This window comes from Eretmochelys imbricata, chromosome 9 (assembly GCF_965152235.1).
Source record: "Eretmochelys imbricata isolate rEreImb1 chromosome 9, rEreImb1.hap1, whole genome shotgun sequence".
In the NCBI taxonomy this organism is placed as follows: Eukaryota; Metazoa; Chordata; order Testudines; family Cheloniidae; genus Eretmochelys; species Eretmochelys imbricata.
The window spans coordinates 36,030,524-36,048,960 of record NC_135580.1 but is presented as its reverse complement, the minus strand read 5'-3'; the positions used below and the strand labels follow the sequence as shown (position 1 = coordinate 36,048,960).

The window sequence follows — 18,437 nt, the reverse complement described above, 5'->3', positions numbered from 1 at the left end:
CTTTGCATGTATAAGAATAGGAAAACACTTATACTGATCATGCGCTATTTTGAAAGTAGTACTGAAGTCTATTCATGATTATACTAAATATTTATTGATGAATAAACTTGTATGCAGAATCATGAAAGTCAGAATTGAAAACAAATCATTTACTCATCCAAGTTACCTCCCTGCCAACGCAAAATGGTACTGTGCAGTACATTTTGCCATATTTTGTTCAGTCTACATATAAAAATCCCAAATCACGAGGCTTCCTTAAGTGAGACAGTTCCTCCACCTAATGGATCCACCGTCAGGAAGATTCCTCTACTACTCTGCCTAAATTTTCCCACGGTCATCTCACTAGTGCTAGTTGTACCTTTCCTTGCATAATATACTCAGTATTTCCTCTCCCTCTTGGGGGTTTACACATCCTTCAAATATTTGTATATGGTTATGTCTCACAGGACAAAACTGTGATTGTCTTACTCACACAAGTACTTCCACTGACTTTAATTGGACTCCTCACATGAGTAAGGCAAGAGCAGTTTTACCTTTCATCTTAGCCATCCCATATATACAAGCCATACTATCCATATTAGCTCTTTTTAAACCACCTTCATGAGTCAGTCCTTCCAATTCTTGATGATCATTTTTGTTGCTGTCCTCTGAATTGTCTGAAATTTGTCAGTAAGGTGGTGCTCAGAACTGAATGCAAACACTGCAGGTAGAAAATGTTGAATAAATATTGCTAAATGCAAACCAGAAACTCTTTGATTTCCCAATATAAGGTAGCAAAACTGCTCTAGCATAGTGTGTTCATAGACTTTAAGGTCAGACCATCTTGATCATGATCATCTTGTCTGACCTGCTGCACATTGCAGGCCACAGAACCTCAACCACCCACCCACTCCTGTAACCGACCCCTAACCTCTAGCTGAGTTACTGAAGTCCTCAAATCATGATTTAAAGACTTCAAGTTATAACCTACCACTTACACTAGTGCTCATTCTAGTGCTTCTGGTGCTACTAAAATTTGCTGCCCTAGAAGTTCCTGCCTCTGTGTTCTCTATTGTTGGTGGTCCTATGTACTCTCATAGGATGAGTCAGGGATACACAAAGGATCTTCCAATGAAATAGCTAAAAATCCTGGTCCCAAAGAAGCCAATGAGAAAACTTTCATCGACCTCAATGGAGCCAAGATTTGGCCCACAAAAATAAATAGACGTTTCAAACCTCAAAAGAGAGACTGACTGATGCGAATGACTGGTGCCAACACCACCAGTTACTTTATAACCTACAAAAATCTGACAAAAGAGAAATAAAGATATTGCAAAACAGATGTAGGAGAACTGAAATACAAAGTTCTTTGGTGAAAGAGACTCCTATGGAAACTTATGGCCTAGATACTGCAAGGTTGAGGGCATTCAGCACATGACACAGGGAATAAGGCTGTGATGTTCCCCTAGTGTTATCTGGACTGGTGATCTGCTAGGTGACTCCAGTTCTCGACTCTGGGAGCCAGCCTTACCCTGCTCTGCTGTGAGAACCCCCACTCCCGGGCTGTTCACGCACAGCCTCTAGCACGTAAGCTGCTCCCAGCTACGTGAGTGCATGCTTTTGGCCAGCCGCTGCTTGGATTGTGCAACCGAATGACACTAGCCAATACCTCCGGTCCCAGCCACAGCCCTAGGAATCTCCATCTTGCAGCGTCCAGTTATGCCCGCTGGACATTGCAAGCCCATATGAGTTTGTCAATTTAACAAAGAAATTGATATGTACCAGGCTTGTTATCCCAAGGGGAGTCTCTGACACACTTCAAACCAAACACACTGCTTCAAGTAGAATAAACAAACTTATTAACTACAAAAGATAGATTTTAAGTGATTATAAGTCAAAGCACAACAAGTCAGATTTGGTCAAATGAAATAAAAGCAAAACGCATTCTAAGCTGATCTTAACACTTTCAGTGCCCTTACAAACTTAGATGCTTCTCACCACAAGCTGGCTGGTTGCCCCTCAGCAAGGCTCTCCCCTTTGATCAACACTTCAGTCACTTGGTGGTGGTGTCTGTAGATGGAGGTGGGAGGGAGAGAGAGAGAAAGAGAAAGAGAGAGCATGGCAAACATCTCTCCCTTTTACCATGTTCTTTCTTCCCTCTTGGCTTCACCCCTCCCCCCCCCCACTTCAGAGTCAGGTGCGCATTATCTCATCGTAGTCCCAAACTGACCAAGTAAAGGGGGGTGACTCACTCGAGAGTCCAAAAGATCCTTTCTTGCTGCCTAGGCCAGTGTCCTTTCTCCCTGTGAGGCTGGCTGGGTTTGTCCCATACATGCCCTGATGAGGTGTGAACTGCCCCTCTGCTCCTGGAGAGTTTTGCCTGGGCTTGTTTTAAGCCATGAGGACACATTTTGAGCCTCATAACTATATACATGAAATTACAACCTATAACATTACTATAACAACAATGTTCAGTGCATCACGAGCCTTCTGAAGACATCCAACATGACAAACTTTGCATTGGATACCACACAATCACATTATAAGGATGAACATGGGGGCGCAGGGTGTTTCCCCAAGGTACAGAAAGTCACAAGGGTATTTCCTCAAGAGGAAAAAAGCATACCTGAACACATAAGAGATTTAAAATGTTCTTATCTAGCATCCTAAGGGCATTTTGCATGAACTTCTCATATTTGGGAAGAGTGCTGTTCACAAAGTTTGCATCAAAAACCAATTCATCCATGTATGTGTTGCTCCAAAACACCAAGGCACATGAAAATAATGTAAAATGCATCAATTTACTCTAAAAGCGAAATAAAATATTAATCAAGGATAGTAAACAGATAACATGCTCCACTCTAGTTGGATGGCTCTCTGCTAACTCTAAATGGAAAAAATGGGAGATGACTTTAGTCAGATGAAAGGACACATTCACTCATCATAGTAAAGAGTTCATGCACTTTGATATAATTTATTTCACAGCATATTTAAATGCACCATCAGCATAACAACCCACCCAAAATACTTGGCAACCAATGATAATACCACAGACATTGACCATCAGAGGATTTGAACATCCTCAGTTCCCAATGATGTCAGTAGCAACTCAGTACCTCTCAGGAACAGCTAAGCATAGGGCCCATAGTCAGGGCTGAAAAGGAATATGTCTGGGTTAAAATAGAAGTGAGAAACTGGTTTAGACCATTATAAAATGCTCTTGAACACAGTGGGTTTGTCCTGAACTCAAACTTGAAATCAATTTGACTAAGGAGAGAGACTATGTAAAACAGAGCACAGAGAAAAAACAATGGAAAAAAAGAGCGAGGAATGGAGCAGAGAGTGAGCACAATAACATTCACCCCAAGGAGAAAGCCAGAACACAGCCTGTGGACCACTCAAATTTGCCTTAAGCTCCACTTTGAGGACTTGAGTGATGCAAAGACTTTGTGCTGGCTCGTCTACATGGTACCTCTGCCCATGGAGGGCATGTTAAAAATGGAGCAGAGAAAAACAAAGCCATTAAAATGAAAAAGATAAATACAGCACAGTCTATAGAAATCTATTTGGGAAACCTGCTTGTACCATCCACTAGCTTTGGGGAATTCTTCTAACTCTATTACAAAACGCAGATTTTCCTTCAGCCAGAAAATACATCTGTTTGATTTTTAATTGAATCATCCAAAAGGTGGGCGGGTAATTCCTTATTTTAAATAACAGGAGGGGAGGGAAGCGCTAAGTCAAATTAGTATTGTGAACCTTCAAAATTGTTCCAAAGGTTGATAAAACCTAGACCTCAAAAGGGGATCCCCAATTCTAGACAGTTTTTACCTGAGTCTGTAAAAGTAAACTCAAGTTCAGACCAAAAAAAAAAAAAAATCACTGGTGAACTTACATTAAATACAGATATATTTAACATACAGTTAACCTTAAATATTCCTGCTAGCTTTCAGATAAAACCAACAGTCTTATCTCTGACTATCCACTGGCTTAACCACATCATTTTGACTGTATTTTCACATATGTTTAGGAAATGCATACGCATGCTTTATAAAACACTGGTGAGCCCAACTGTATTCTTACTTATCTCACTGTAACTTAGGAGTTAATATATTAAAGTCAGAGGAGATGCATCAGTTTATAACAAGTGTAAGTGGGAACAAGATCGGGTGCCCCTACCAGAAAACAATTTCCACATAGCGGGCAATGACATGTTCAAACAATAAGAGATTCAAAGAATCAACATCTACTATATTAACCGAAACCAAGTACAATAGAGCAAGAAAAAAAGTTTCTGTGCTAAACATATTTAGTCATTCCTGTTTCAGAAATAGACATTTCTATTTTATTCTTGTTGATAAATGATTACATTTAGAAAGGAAGCTTTCCCCCCTATTATATCTAACTCAGTTGCATTCATTAAATTTCATTATATCTACATCATTTAATTTAGGTCAACATGTCAAAGCAACCTAGAATCATGTTTGCTTTAAGTCAGTCTACATTACCCTCAAAGATGAGAAAGGCAAACAAGCCAATTTCAGACTCTGTGATAGAAAAGCCTTTTACTTCTTATATATCATATGGAATTCAGAATTTGGAGGGAATTACACATATTCCACACATAGAGCAAAGAAATAATTCTATTCAGATATATCTTGCTACATTTTGGTGTTTGTTTATATTATATATATATACACACACACCCCACTAAAATGTAGAGATAGAACAGCAATATTATGTAGAGAATGTAATAATGAATTAGTTGTTTTAAACAATAATAGTGTAAGTCATTTCCTTACATGAGATTTTTACCCTTTGTTATTAGCCTGCATGAATGAATAGTGCCATTTGAGATACTGAAAGAATCCTAAAGGAGTTTGGCACCCCACTCCGATTGAATTAGCCTCCTCTGAAAATCCCAGTTGGCAAAGATGCTGGAATGCTGCCAGTACAAGTCTAGTGTGAGTGAAATGAGTATATGTTTACCAATTTTATGTATTTGCTTAAGCTTTTAAAACAAACTCGTATCACAGTATCTAAGGTCTTCAGCATTTTGTTCCAAAACAGGCATAGCAGTTAAGGCCAGATTTTGGCTGGTGTTGTGTAGATGCGAAGGAGCAATGGAAACCCCTTTCCTCCTTACAAGTCCTGGGGAGGGGGGGCTACTTAGCATTGCCTACAGCACTACAAGGGAATGGTCTTACTCTATACTTGTAAACCACCATGTACAATATGTAAATGTTTAATAATAATCAGCATGAAGCCCTTTCAAGCATCTATCACTTAGAAAAGATTACATATCAAAGATACCAATTAACAGACCCCCAAAAAAGTATTTCGACTACTGTTAAGTTTGTAAATACGTATCAACAACACAAGGAGAAAAAAAAATTAATGGAACATGTTAGACTTAGAAGGTTTAAAGGGAAAGAAAATTCTCTTTTCCCCCTATAGAGGAAAAAGAGAAAGCTAGCTCTGGCAGGCTTCATTGATATGAATCATCATTTTGCCCCAGTGCATTTCTGTATAGTGTTGTACGTGGCATTGATTGGAGTTTGAGTTCTGTTTTGGAAGTGATATTAAATGTTTCATGTAGGTGAATTTATAAAAGGTGGGAAGATTCTGAAAGGTACAGCCTGGGAAAGGTGGGTCACACTGAGCAGACAGGTAATGGGACTCAGATTGTGTAGTGAGCCCGAAGTCAACCAGAGACTGTTAGGGAAAAGAAGGACTCTGGGGATCTTGCTTTGCTCTGGGTTTTCTATTCAGAGATTTCGGAGCCTTTGTGGCGCTGAACCTAGCAACATATCAAATGGAACAAGGCTGTTTTGTGGAACAGATCCCAGCAGTAGCTGATCTAATGGAGACTTCGTTTAACAGGACCTGACAGCAGCGGATGTGGCAGAGCTGGCTTTGGGGAACCTGATCTTGCAGCCAAAGGACCTGGTGGTTCAGACTTCTGTGGGCTACTCAGGGCAGGCTGAGGAGAGATGCCATTGTATGAGTAGAACACCACTGACCTCAGCAGTAGATGTATAAAGAATCAGATAGCAGATCGCTTCACATGATTGAGGCTTCAGATAGTGCTCTATTTTGCCTAAGTAATAGAGACAACAATGGGTGAAATCCTGCCCCCACGGAAATTAGTGACAAAATGCCTATTGATTTCAACAGCATCAATATTTTACTCAATGTGTGTTTAGTTTTCACCTTTGCTTGTTTTTGAGTTTGTATCACAAACATAACATCTTTGCATATGAATTGTTTTTAAAATAAATCATTACATTTTAAAAACAGTCTGCAGGCTAACATGTAGTATCTGCTCTAAGTTACAGAGTGCATTCTATCTACAGATAGAGCAATATATACCACACATTTTATATATTGGAAGCATGGCACTAATACTATCTCAAATGATGTCCGACTGATTTCAATACATAATTGATATAAAGAGGACATTAGAACATTCTCAGAAGTGAAGAGCCCATTCACAGCTCATCTCCAGAATAACCCATGTACCCAAAAGTGTTCAAGTCAACACTGTACCTTCCAAATATCAAAAATTCACAATATAAATTCCATTCATGTAAGCATGGTATTTGTAATTATTCTGAAGTCAATGGGCTTTACCTGAGTATGGACTGAGTAAACACTGAATAAGGACCTCAGGATTTGGCCCAGGGGTATTTCTACTACCCAAGCTCAATGTCTTGATTAGTATTTTGAATACTAATGGGTTATGTGCTCTTGTTGACACTGTCATCTGAAAACTGATCACTTTTTCTACAAAGTGAATGTGCACAACTTTGTTTTCACACACTGCAAGAGAACGAAAGGAGAAAGAAGGATGTAGCATGAGTGTATTGAGGAAACCACCACATTTAGAAGTGATAACTATCTTCAGAATTAAAAGTTAGACCTGAAACTAAAAATCCCCAGCAACCTGTGAACTCGCCATATTAATGGAATTTGTATTGCTCATTTCAAACCCACTACTCAGAATATACATTTGAAGCATGAGTATTCCAAAGAGTCATTAAAGTGGAATACAGGCACAGGATAAACAGTGTGAGAGAGATAACTAACATTTTGTTATAAGAAACAGAACCAAAAGGCCAGAGAGGTCACTAAATACCATAACCATCTGCACTGGGCTGCACACAGTACAATGGAAAGGAATTTCTGCCAGTACAAATGGCACATGGAACAAGATCCTGATTCCACACTGCTATTAACCCAGTTAGTAAGAGAGATGAGACGAGAAATCACTTAAGGCTCATTAAAATGAAGGGTAAATGTCAACCATTCCACACTGCCTGCATAAACTGTCAGCCACTGATTTTGTTCGGAAAATAGAGGTGCACCGCGAAGGTATTTGGCCAATAGGTTAGCGATCCAGAAACACCACCTGCAGATGTGTGTCATGACTAATATTGGCTCACATATCAGGAGCTCCCACCTAAGTATTACTACAACTGCACATACAAACTGAGTGACAAACAAATTAACTTGCTATTTGTGTAAACAATTACCCAACTTGCATGGACAACTATAGTTAACTCGTACCTAGCAATTTCAAAACAAGCCCACATATTTAAGACAAAGTAACAAAAAGTTTGCAACATTTTTGGAACTTTGTTTTAAGAAGAAATGTGTGGAATAGTTTAAACAAATTGTTTATACTTGACTGTTTCATTAAACAGATTTGTAAATTGCATTTTTTAATTATAAAGAATTAAAATAAAAGAAATAATTAAGCATTTTGCAATTATTGGAACAGCATGAGTAATATTACAGAGCTTTCAGACAGCATGGTAGGTTTCTGGAAAAAATGCTTGTGCAACTAATGCAGAATACGTTAATGTTGAAATATTATGTTCTCTAAAACATGCCAAGAAGTGTTGCACATACACTTGTCCTTCAATCTCTGCTTCCTCATTCACCATTTTTGGGCACTGGGGAAGTCTCTGATTTACATGATATAACTCCAAATAATAAATACAAATTCACACTTCTTCCCAGATTATGCAGAGGCACTTTCCTGTGCCTCCAGTACATGAACAGAATACTGTACTAAGTTTTAAATGGCCCTTGACATTTTATTTTCAATGACAGATAAAAGCGAGTGTATGAAAAGGAAATGGACATTTTTTAATTTTCATTTTTAATTTTTTTTTTTTTTTACAGTGGTTGGAGGAACAGCATCCTCTGAGTAAAGGTAAAGCAGATCACCTAGGAAGAAAGTGATAAATGTGAGGAGAGTAAAGAATTGAGAACAGTGGTAAGGTCCTCAGCAGGCGTCAACTTCATTGTCTTCAATGGAGCTATGACAATCTACATCAGCTGAGAATCTGTTCCAATGGTGCATAGCTTATTCATAAGGCCCAGTTTCAGCAAAACACTTCCGCACCCGATGTCATAAGCCATGCTACAAGAGCACGATAGGGAGTGGGAAGACAGGAACCAGTGCAAAAGCAAGAAAGGCTACATAATACTTTAACCCACCTTTAATTTACCACATATGTTCAGCCAGCCAAAGGCCTACCTAATCCCTCACATCAGTTACAGCAGCTTTAGAGCTGCTCTAACTACACTCTGCTGACCATAACCTGCACAGGGAAGCCCACAAGTCAAAAAGAGCCAGTAGATTCTGGCCATGCCCTCTTTCTCCTGCCACACTTCTGATGCCAAGGCAGAAAGCCATGTTATTCCACAGTAGCCAGGGCTCCCAGATTTACAGCTCCTTGTCACTATCAGAGTGTCATAAAGGGATCACAACACATGGGGATTTTGTCCCAGAATGTCACATCTTAGGCAGTCATAGTACGGAAGGAAGATCACGTGGAACATGACTGCAATAGTTAAAGATGCTGCTATACTGTGAACAAGCTGCACATATCCCATGGTAATTCCTAATAAGAACGATTTACAATAATGGAGCCTCATCATCATGGGATAAATAAGGGCATAGCCTGCGCAAATTACTCCAGTAAACAAGAATAGAAGCCAGGATTCACACTGCACTCTAAATAAAATAAGGTAACTTTGTTGACAAATAAGCATGTTTACTCCATCTGAAGAGGCTGAGCTAAAAGAAACAAAATAGCTACCATAATTTCTTGCCTAATACAGGTCACGTTTTCCTTTTCTTTTCTAGACTAATATTCACCCATAGTGCAGAAGACCAATGAAGGTATTCCACAATGCTTGGGCCCTGCATTGTGGCTGAAGGGGAAATGCAGCAATGCCTACACACACCTTGAGCACTGTAGAAAGAATCTCCAGCCCTGCATAGAAGACCATGGTGGGAGCCGGCCAGAGAAGGTTCCATGGAATCTGTGTCTGTACAGATCCAGTGGTTTCCAACACTGCCCAACAGGTGCAGAGAGGCTGTGATAACTATTCCAGCAAATAGTTTTGTAGCCATGCATCTTGGCCCTGAGTTCAGGTGATCAGGGTGGATTACACCTATTCTCCCTCCCTACTCCCATGCTGGACCCATACAGAGCCCAGGTACTCAGGTTTTATATGAGTAGAGTGGATTTCACCCTTAAGAGAATAGCTTTGAATCCTGGCCTGGGTTTCTAAGCATAAAGAATAAAAATATGTACTTTGGCTTTCACAGGCAAAGTTAGTAAAGGTACAATCCACCTATCCTCATCCCCCACAAAACCACTGTAAAAAGATGGTAACTTCATTAATATTCCCAAAGATAGGTATACATTCAAAACACGCAACACACCTTTAGAACCATTATTCCTGCTGATGGTGAATGGAGCTCAAAAACTGAATGTCCCTAAGAGCCTCCACTAACACATCTAACTGAAAACTCAGTTTGAATAGGCATCTGTTCATGTTTGGTAAGAGACAAAAATCTTGGAGGATCCCTTTGTATTTTGTTTTAGAAACCAAACTATAAATTCTGACGTATCCCAGCAAGGTTATATTCCACCAGCCAACAGAACAAGGCTCTCAGAAATTACATACAAAAATTCCTGACTGCTGTTCAAGTATAAAGGGATATTTTAAAGGGATATTGTTAACTTTAATATAGGATTTGTATTTTATTGCTTACTTAGGTCAGTAATACACTTTATGTTACTAAAGCTGAAAGAACTTTTTAAATCTAAATTTGCTTGCCACCATTTATGCATCAGGTTTACTGTTTTGCATTTTATTCACTTTGTTCAGTTAAACTAGACTGCTCCGTTTCATTTTTGCTTCTTCTTCAGTAGTGTTTTCTTTGGTAGAAAGTATTTCTAAAATACTGTCAGTTTTAATAATCTAAGTTGTAACTAGAAAATGTTACAAATCAGGCCTTGTTTACAGTACACAGTTTGTAACTCTCCTGTAATGCCTACATAATAAAACCACCCTGGTGAGAGCCATAGGGCTTATGTTGGCGTAGTTAGGGCAATGCAGTGTCTGTGTAGACACTGCATTCCTTACATTGGCTGTTGGCTGTCATTCTTGTCAATTTTCAGGGCTCTAATGGAGCCGTGCAATTGACAAGAAAACCAGCTCTGGCTCCCCAGCTGGGTACCCACTGGGAATCCTGCTGTCTCCCCCACCCGGGTGTCTGGGGTCCTGGCTCCCTGCCAGGAGCACAGCAGCTGACCCAGCTCCAGGTGCAGAGCTTCCTGCTAGAGACAAGAAGCCTCAGGCCGCTGCCCCCCTGCTCCTAACTGGGAGTGGGAAGGCGAGAAGCCCTGATGGACAACTCGGTTCCCAGTGGGGAGCTGCATGGAGCTGAGAGCCCAGGCTCTCAGTCCCCCACACTGCCCCTCTTCAGTTGATGGAAGTGCTCCTGGTGAAGACGCGCACTGCCAATAGAAGAAGGGTAGTGTGGACATCAACCACCACAGTAATTAACGTGGAGGCTGTAAATTGACCTAACATAGGTCGACTTAAGGTTGTAGTGTAGACATAGCCTTAGTTTGCTTACAGTATCTGATTTTAAGTTGACCCCCTTTAAAATTATATCTAAAAATGAAAAAGCAAAGACCATAGCGTTGAGCAATGTTCTCCTTGAAGAAGGGACCACATTTCTTTAGCGCGTGTGTACGCATGCTTTGTGCTACCTATAAAGTTCTTCAGGTCTAAAAGTTTGCAGGTTCAATACATGTGAAAACTGCATGCATAGAATCTGGCACTTCCAAATGGTCCAAATTCTAGTCCCCAGCTTTCAGCAGTGCAGAGCTGGCTGCAGTGAAACAGTTTGCCCAGGCTATGGAGACTCCTTTAGTTCTTGAAAGGATGGTTTGACGAGTGGAACTGTCTTCGGAAGGCAGCACAGCTCTTATGCAATCCACCTCTCTCATGACTCAGTGTCAGAGGTTATGAATCATTTCCCCTAGACCCTGGAGGATGACTAGGGAAAGCACTGCAAATTCAGAAAGCAATGGGGTAGGGGAAAAGATGAATTGTATTTGGCTTTTAGATAGCTAGGAAGACTGAACTGGCTATTCTCTTAGCAGACAGCTCCATTTCCAGGGCTGTCCATCAGGAATGGAGTGCAGGGCCCATTAAACCAAACAAACTGCCCATCAGCCTGTGGGGACATTGCTACTTCAGTTATTTCCTATTCTAAGTACAGGGGGAAACTGCAGTGACTTAGGCACCAGTGTGTGGTAACCGATAACAAATGCTAGCTTTTTAGTGGCAACTGCTGTTGATTTTCCCTGGTCTGTCAAACTCTTTCCCCTACTTGAGTCAGATATCTTCTCCTAGAACATCGAAAGGGAAATATTTACCTGTATAAATTTGATCAATCACATAAGTTATCGTCTGGTTATTCATCCAAGAGGGAGCCATTTATCCCCTCCCTTTAATGGATTATTTAAAAATATATAAATGAATAAATAAATCAAAGAGGGTTCTTAATTTTGAAAATGCTGCTAACATATCTTGTCTCATTCTAAAAGGTAAATTGATAGTTCTCTGTGAACTTCAGCAATTCTAATTATGTTCTTTCCTGCTTATACAGCATGGACCTCATTCTCCATTGTCCTGCAGTTTACACCAGTACAAAAAGGATGTAAATGCTACCAGGTCATTAAAAAGCATTTTACACCCCTTTTGCTCCAGTATAACAACTACGTAAGATGCAGGGAAATGACGAATCAGGCCTTATAATTATGATTTTCAGGAATGTATTAACATGAGGGCAAGAATCTCTGTATAAGTGTCGTGTCTTTGGCCTTTTCACCCAGGGGATTTTCTACGGCAATAACCAGGAACTTACAAGCATTTCAATAAAAAAATAACCACAAAGAAAATATTAAAAATATCCTGTGAAGTACCTAAAAATCACATGGGAATGAGAACAGCTTACTCAGAGATTTCCATACTTAACCTTTGTGCCCTTGTGTAGCAAATGAAAATCAGTCTAGGTACAAGATACAGCTTGACCCCCAAAAAGACAAATTAAAAGTTTAACTTAAAAACTTCCTGCTGTACTTACTGTACACTGGTGCTAAAAACCATGCAGGCTAACATCTTTAAAGTGGCCTTCATTAGAGTACCTTTATGCTCTAAGGAGCGTGTTACAGGTGGATGTTTTATACACTCCAAAAGGCATTTTTACCTTGCAATTTGTCCATTCCTTTACCCTGATCCCGCAAAGACTCATCTACACTTACCGGAGGTTCAATGCATGGGAAACCCACTAAATTGACCACAGATCACTCTTCTGTGTATGTATGCATCCGATGAAGTGAGCTGTAGCTCACGAAAGCTTATGCTCTAATAAATTTGTTAGTCTCTAAGGTGCCACAAGTACTCCTTTTCACTCTTCTGTCGACTCCTGTACTCCATCTGAACGAGAAGCGCAAGAGGAGTCGATAGGAGAGCGTCTCCAGTCGACATTGTGTAATGTGGACCCCACGGCAAGTAGATCAAAGTACATCGACTTCAGCTACATTATACACATAGATCTAAATTACGCAACTTCAGCTGTCGATCTCTCCCCATAGTGTAAACAAGGCCTTAGGCATACTTGTTTAATTTTACAGACTCTGAATAGCCCACATGAATAGGACTACTCACAGTGAATTAAATTAAGCATGTGCTTAAGTCTTTACAAGATTGATCTTACAGTACAGAAAACACGGGCCCCAAACACACACATAAAAATGATTGAAAAACTTTCTTCTCCACCTAAATCATGGATACTACTTGTCCACAAACTTGCCACGTGTGACTCATTTGGAAGGAGAAGCCCTCCCGGCAGCTTTTAAGAGTATCTCATTTTTTGTGAAAAGGTGCATATGCAGTGTGATTTTGTAATGTGCACTGAAAACTGTTAAAATCTCATTCATTAAAATTGCTCATTCCCAAAACAGTCCTAGATCTATGACAGCCATAAACCCTACCACAAAGTCATCTGAACTGCTTGGAGTTCTATATACAGTTTATACAAGTACATAAGTCACACACATTTTAGATGAGACACAGATCTATGCAATTAAAATATCTGTATATCATATAATGGTACACATATTATAAAAGATTGATGGATGAAATCTCCATATAGAAGAGGTAACTATGGAGTATATGCTGGCACAAGGAGCCATACAATGGAGATCTCTAAATTGATCAATATAGTGAGTATTTCTATACAATATATACTAGTACATACTAACTGATACATTGCACTCTATACTCTAGAGACCTCCTTGCCCACTGTAACATGCCAACTTCTCCATATGGAGAACTGTAAACTATAGATCTCTCTGTACCCTTAAACATCTCCATACTAAAAGGTACACTATAGACTGCTCACTACCCTAGAGCCTCCATACCTTACTGCACACCTCTCTATATACTCGAACTCTGTATACATTATAGACCTCTCAATACCCTACCATACACTACAGAGGGCTCTAGGGCAGTGGTTTTCAAACTGTGGGTCGCGACCCAGTACTGGGTCACGGAATGTAAGGCACTGGGTCGCGGCGTCTCTGGTCAGCACCACTGACCGGGTCATTAAAAGTCCCGTCGGCGGTGCTGCCCAGCTAAGACAAGCTAGTCCTTATCTGTTCTGACACCGTGCTGTGCCTTGGAAGCAGCCAGCAGCAGGTCCAGCTCCTAGGCGGGGAGAGCCATAGGGCTCCGCGTGCTGCCCCCGCCCCGAGCACTGGATCTGGGGATGGGACGACTGACGGTGCCTGCAGGCGAGAGCCACACAGAGCCGCTTGCGCACCTCCACCTAGGAGCCTGACCTGCTGCTGGCCACTTCTGGGGCGTAGCACAATCCGCATTGCCAGGACAGGCAGGAAGCCTGCCTTAGCACTCCCGCTACGCCGCTGACCTGGAGCTGCCCGAGGTAACCCCATGGCCCAATTCCCTGCCCTGAGCCCCCCATACCAGAGCCCCTTACTGCACCCCAAACCCCTCATCACTGGCCCCACCCCAGAGCCTGTATCCCCAGCCCAGAGCCCTGACCCCCTCCCCCACCCCAATGCTCTGCCCAAGCCCGGAGCCCCCCCAAACCCAGAGCCCCCTCCTGCTCCCCAAACCCCTCCTCCCTGGCCCCACTCCAGAGCCTGCACCCCCAGCCCAGAGCCCTGGCCCCCTCCCACACCCCAACCCTCTGCCCCAGCCCAGACCCCTCTCCACAGCCCAAACCCCTCATCCCCAGGCATCAACAATTTTCTTCAACTGCGTCGCCAGAAAAAAAAGTTTGAAACCCCACGGCTCCAGGGCACAGAGCTCTCGCCCCTTCCGCACAGCGCGGAGCGCTCCCGCCCAGCTCCACACCGCGGCGTTCTGCGCGCCGTGCCCCGGGGCGGGGGAGCTCCGCCCGGGAGCCGCCGGGGAGCTCGCTCTGCCCGCCCGCGCGGTCCCGACCCCGCGGAGAAGAGGCTCCAACTCACGCGCGGCTGGTGGTGGGCGGCGGCTGCCGAGGCGACGCTCTGGCGGAGCTCCGCCGCCAAGCCGGGTCTCAGCCGGCTGCGGGTGAAGCGGCGGCTCCGCTCCCCTGCCATGTGCCCAGCGAGCCCCGCGCCGAGTGCCCGCAGCAGCCGGCTCCCCTGCAGCCCGTCGGGCGCAGCCCCGGCCAAGGCGCCTTCAGGAAGCGGAACTCGGGGCTTTTTTTTCCTCCCTCCCTCGAAGGCGTGTTCCCCCCCCGCACGCGCCTGCTGGGCTAGCGGAGCAGCGGCGGCCGCCAAGTGCGGCCCGGGGCTGGGCTCGGCTCGGCTGCCCGGACACCTGCGGCCGGCGAGCCTGAGCCAGAAAAAGTTGGGCTCAGCTCTTCGCAGGCGCGTGACAAACGTGCCCCCCTGCGCCCCCACTCAGCCGGGGCGGGAGGGCGCAGCAGAGCTGGGGAGTGTCCGGCCCTAGGTCTGGGGACCAGCTCAGATGCTTTGCAGGAGGCCCAGGCATCGGGTTCCAGCTCAGGTGCTTTGCTAGAGTCCTGTGGGTGAACCAGCAACATGGGACTGGAAGTGTCTCATATATTGCACTAGCGCAGTGGTTTTTAACCTTTTTTCATTTGCGGACCCCTAACATATGTCAAATAGAGGCGTGCACCCCTTTGGGAGTTCAGCCTGTGGTCCGCAGACCCCTACCATCCAAGTCTGAGACTGAAAATTGATCGAACCAAATTCAACTGTACATGTTGCCACAAGCTCAGCATGGTATTTGACAGGACACTAAACTGTGGGCTGTTGTGGTAATGCCAACACTTCTGGGTTTTGTCCTGTAGGTGGGGGGTAGTCACTTACTTTTGATCAGAAAACCAGAATGCCTTTTCTGGGTTCTGAATCTTTATTTCCATAGTCACTTTTTGCAGACCCTTAAGACATAGGCTGTGGACCCCTCAGAAGTCTGGAGACCACAGGTTGAAAACCATTGCACTAGAGTTTCTGAGGTAGCCATTAGACTGGGGTAGGCAAACTTTTTGGGCTGAGGGCCACATCAGGGTTCTGAAATTGTATGGAGGGTCGGGTAGGGAAGGCTGTGCTACCCCAAACAGCCTGGATCCCACCCCTTATCCGGCCCCTCCCACTTCCTGCCCCCTGACTGCCCCCCTCAGAACATCTGACCCTGACTGCCCCTCGGGACCTCCTGCCCCTTATCCAACCCCCCTCCCCCCCCGCACCCCACCTCCTTACCATGCCACTCAGAGCAGCAGGCCTGGCAGCCACGCGCCCTGGCCACCATGCTGCCACACTATCCAGCAAGAGCTCTCAGCCCTGCCGCCCAGAATGCTGGCAGCATGGCAAGCTGAGGCTGTGGGGGGGAGGGGACAAGGGCTAGCCTACCCGGATGGGAGCAAAAGGGCCACGCAGGATGGTCCCACGGGCCGTAGTTTGCTCACTTCTGCATTAGACCAAAGTTTTTAGACTCTAACAAGGCAGCCAACAGCATATACTCTGGACTTTTCAACAGCAATTAAGGGATTTAAGTGCCCAAATTCTACTGAATTTCAATTAGATTATGGAGACTATCTTTCTTCAGCCCCTTTGAAAATCCCAGCCTGAATGCAGTTTTTCCAGTAAAATGAAAAATTTGATTTCCCAGCTGTTTGTTTATTTTAAATAGTGTGAATAGTAGAAACATAGGTGGCAAGTTTTCATTGCCTTGCTGTTTTCCTTTCAACGTCTGCCTTCAGGAACAACACATGAAGACCTCAGTCCCAGCTTCCTGTGCTTTTTCAGTAGCAGGATTGAGCTGCAGTTTATGGAAAAATTGACCAATATCTCATCAATTAGTTAATGTCTGTGATCTGGTATGAATACTTATAGCACTGCACATGTGCTGAGTCTTAGTGTGGCACATATACCTGTCACTCCTGAGATGTAATTCTTTGTGCAAGGCCTTAGCTGTCACACTCATCTACCAGATTGGTCAGTGGAGGAGAGGATGGGCACTAGTTAAAATAGTTAAGATAGTTAAGCCCAAAGCAGTATGCAAAGAATTACAAAGGGATCTCACAAAACTGGGTGACTGGGCAACAAAATGGCAGATGAAATTCAATATTGATAAATTAAAAGTAATCCACATTGGAAAACATGATCCCAACTATACATACAAAATGATGCGGTCTAACTTAGTGCTGAAACAAGGTGCTATGTGAGAAGTATCTAATTACTTCTAGCTGATCCAAGAAAACAATAAGTTTTGCCTACCTTGTTTTAAGTCAATACCATCATCTGGCTCTGAAGCACCTTTGTCAGTTTTTCTTACCCACTCTTGTACGGCACCAGGATCTACAGCTTCTGAACTTCGTATTTTTGGTAGCTGATCACCGAGACTCTAGAGCTACCAGCAAAGCCACAATAAATAATTTAGCCAACACTTCCTAACACTTACTTGCTTGGCAACTAATCTTTCAATTCTGAATTAATGGGAAGATTTTGAAAACCACCAAAGGAGAGTAACTTGCAGTGTGTTTCATTTCACGCTGGCTGAGTGAGGATTTTGTTATACTTTCCCTCAGTTAATGATTTTGTTTTACAATATATTCATTGTGGAAAGCTGTATTAATGCAAGGCTACAGTTAAGAATTTAAGCAGACAAAAATTAAGACATACAGAATTATAAGTTCTTACATCAAGGAGAATTATTATATTTTGTATTAGTGGGAATGTTATTTAATGCCTTAATAAAGAGGTGCAATATGGCCAAGTTGCACTTTCTGTGGGACCGCATGTTTGAATTTCATCACAAGAGCACTTAAGTTCCCATTCATATTATATCATAGTTTTGTTGCATTTGGGTATCTTTGGATTGTCTGGAAAAGAAAAAAAAGAGCGGGAGTTATCACATATACAAGTATGACTGACCATCAGTATAACACAAGATGGAAATAATGTGAAAAGACCCTCCAGTTTACACCTATATAACACCAATTACATCAGTTGTGTTGCACATGTTGAATTGAGGGAATAATTTGGTCTGAGGAACAGCTTCAAAGGTACAGGAGTTATCTGCATACTCTACTCATGAGGGCATTCTGTGCCAAAAAAATAAAAATTCAGCACACAATATTTTAAAATTCTGCACATTTTATTTGTCAAATAAATGTGTAGGCTCCATTATGGCATAGGGGAGCACAGGCCACTGGCTGCACAGAGGTGGGAGATCACTGTACAGCTCCCCACCTGTTTTCCCCCCACCCCCCGGGACACAGATTCAGCAGAGAGGCTGCACCCAACCCTGACGCAGCACAAGGACTGGACCTGCCCCAGAAACACTCCAGGGCCCTGCCCCTCCATGTGAGCAAGCAGGCTCAGCAAGGCAGGATAGAAGTGTGGAGGGACTTAGTGTGGGGGGATCCAGGTGTGAATTGAGAGGGTTCTGTGTGAGGCAATCTGGGTGTTGGCAGCTCTGTGGGGGATCCAGATGCAGGAGGTCGGGGGCAGTTCTGGATGCACAGGGGCTTGTTGGGGGTTCTGGATGCAATAGTAATGGGACTCTGAAGGGGGGTCCAGGTGAAGGTGGTTGGAGGC

At 43.1% G+C, this 18,437-nt stretch overlaps 1 protein-coding gene across 5 annotated transcripts in view; it reads right to left on the bottom strand.

Annotated features, from left to right (window-relative positions):
- The window catches only part of DOCK10 (dedicator of cytokinesis 10), a 252,846-nt gene extending 237,827 nt beyond the window's left edge, over nt 1-15,019 (bottom strand). For all 5 annotated transcript variants that reach the window (XM_077827342.1, XM_077827346.1, XM_077827344.1 and 2 more), the window contains exon 1: nt 14,859-15,019. In XM_077827342.1, the coding sequence (XP_077683468.1) occupies nt 14,859-14,969 (111 nt within the window). In that variant the 5' untranslated portion in view covers nt 14,970-15,019. The remainder of the gene's footprint in view (nt 1-14,858) is intronic.
- Between the last annotated feature and the right edge of the window lie 3,418 nt (nt 15,020-18,437).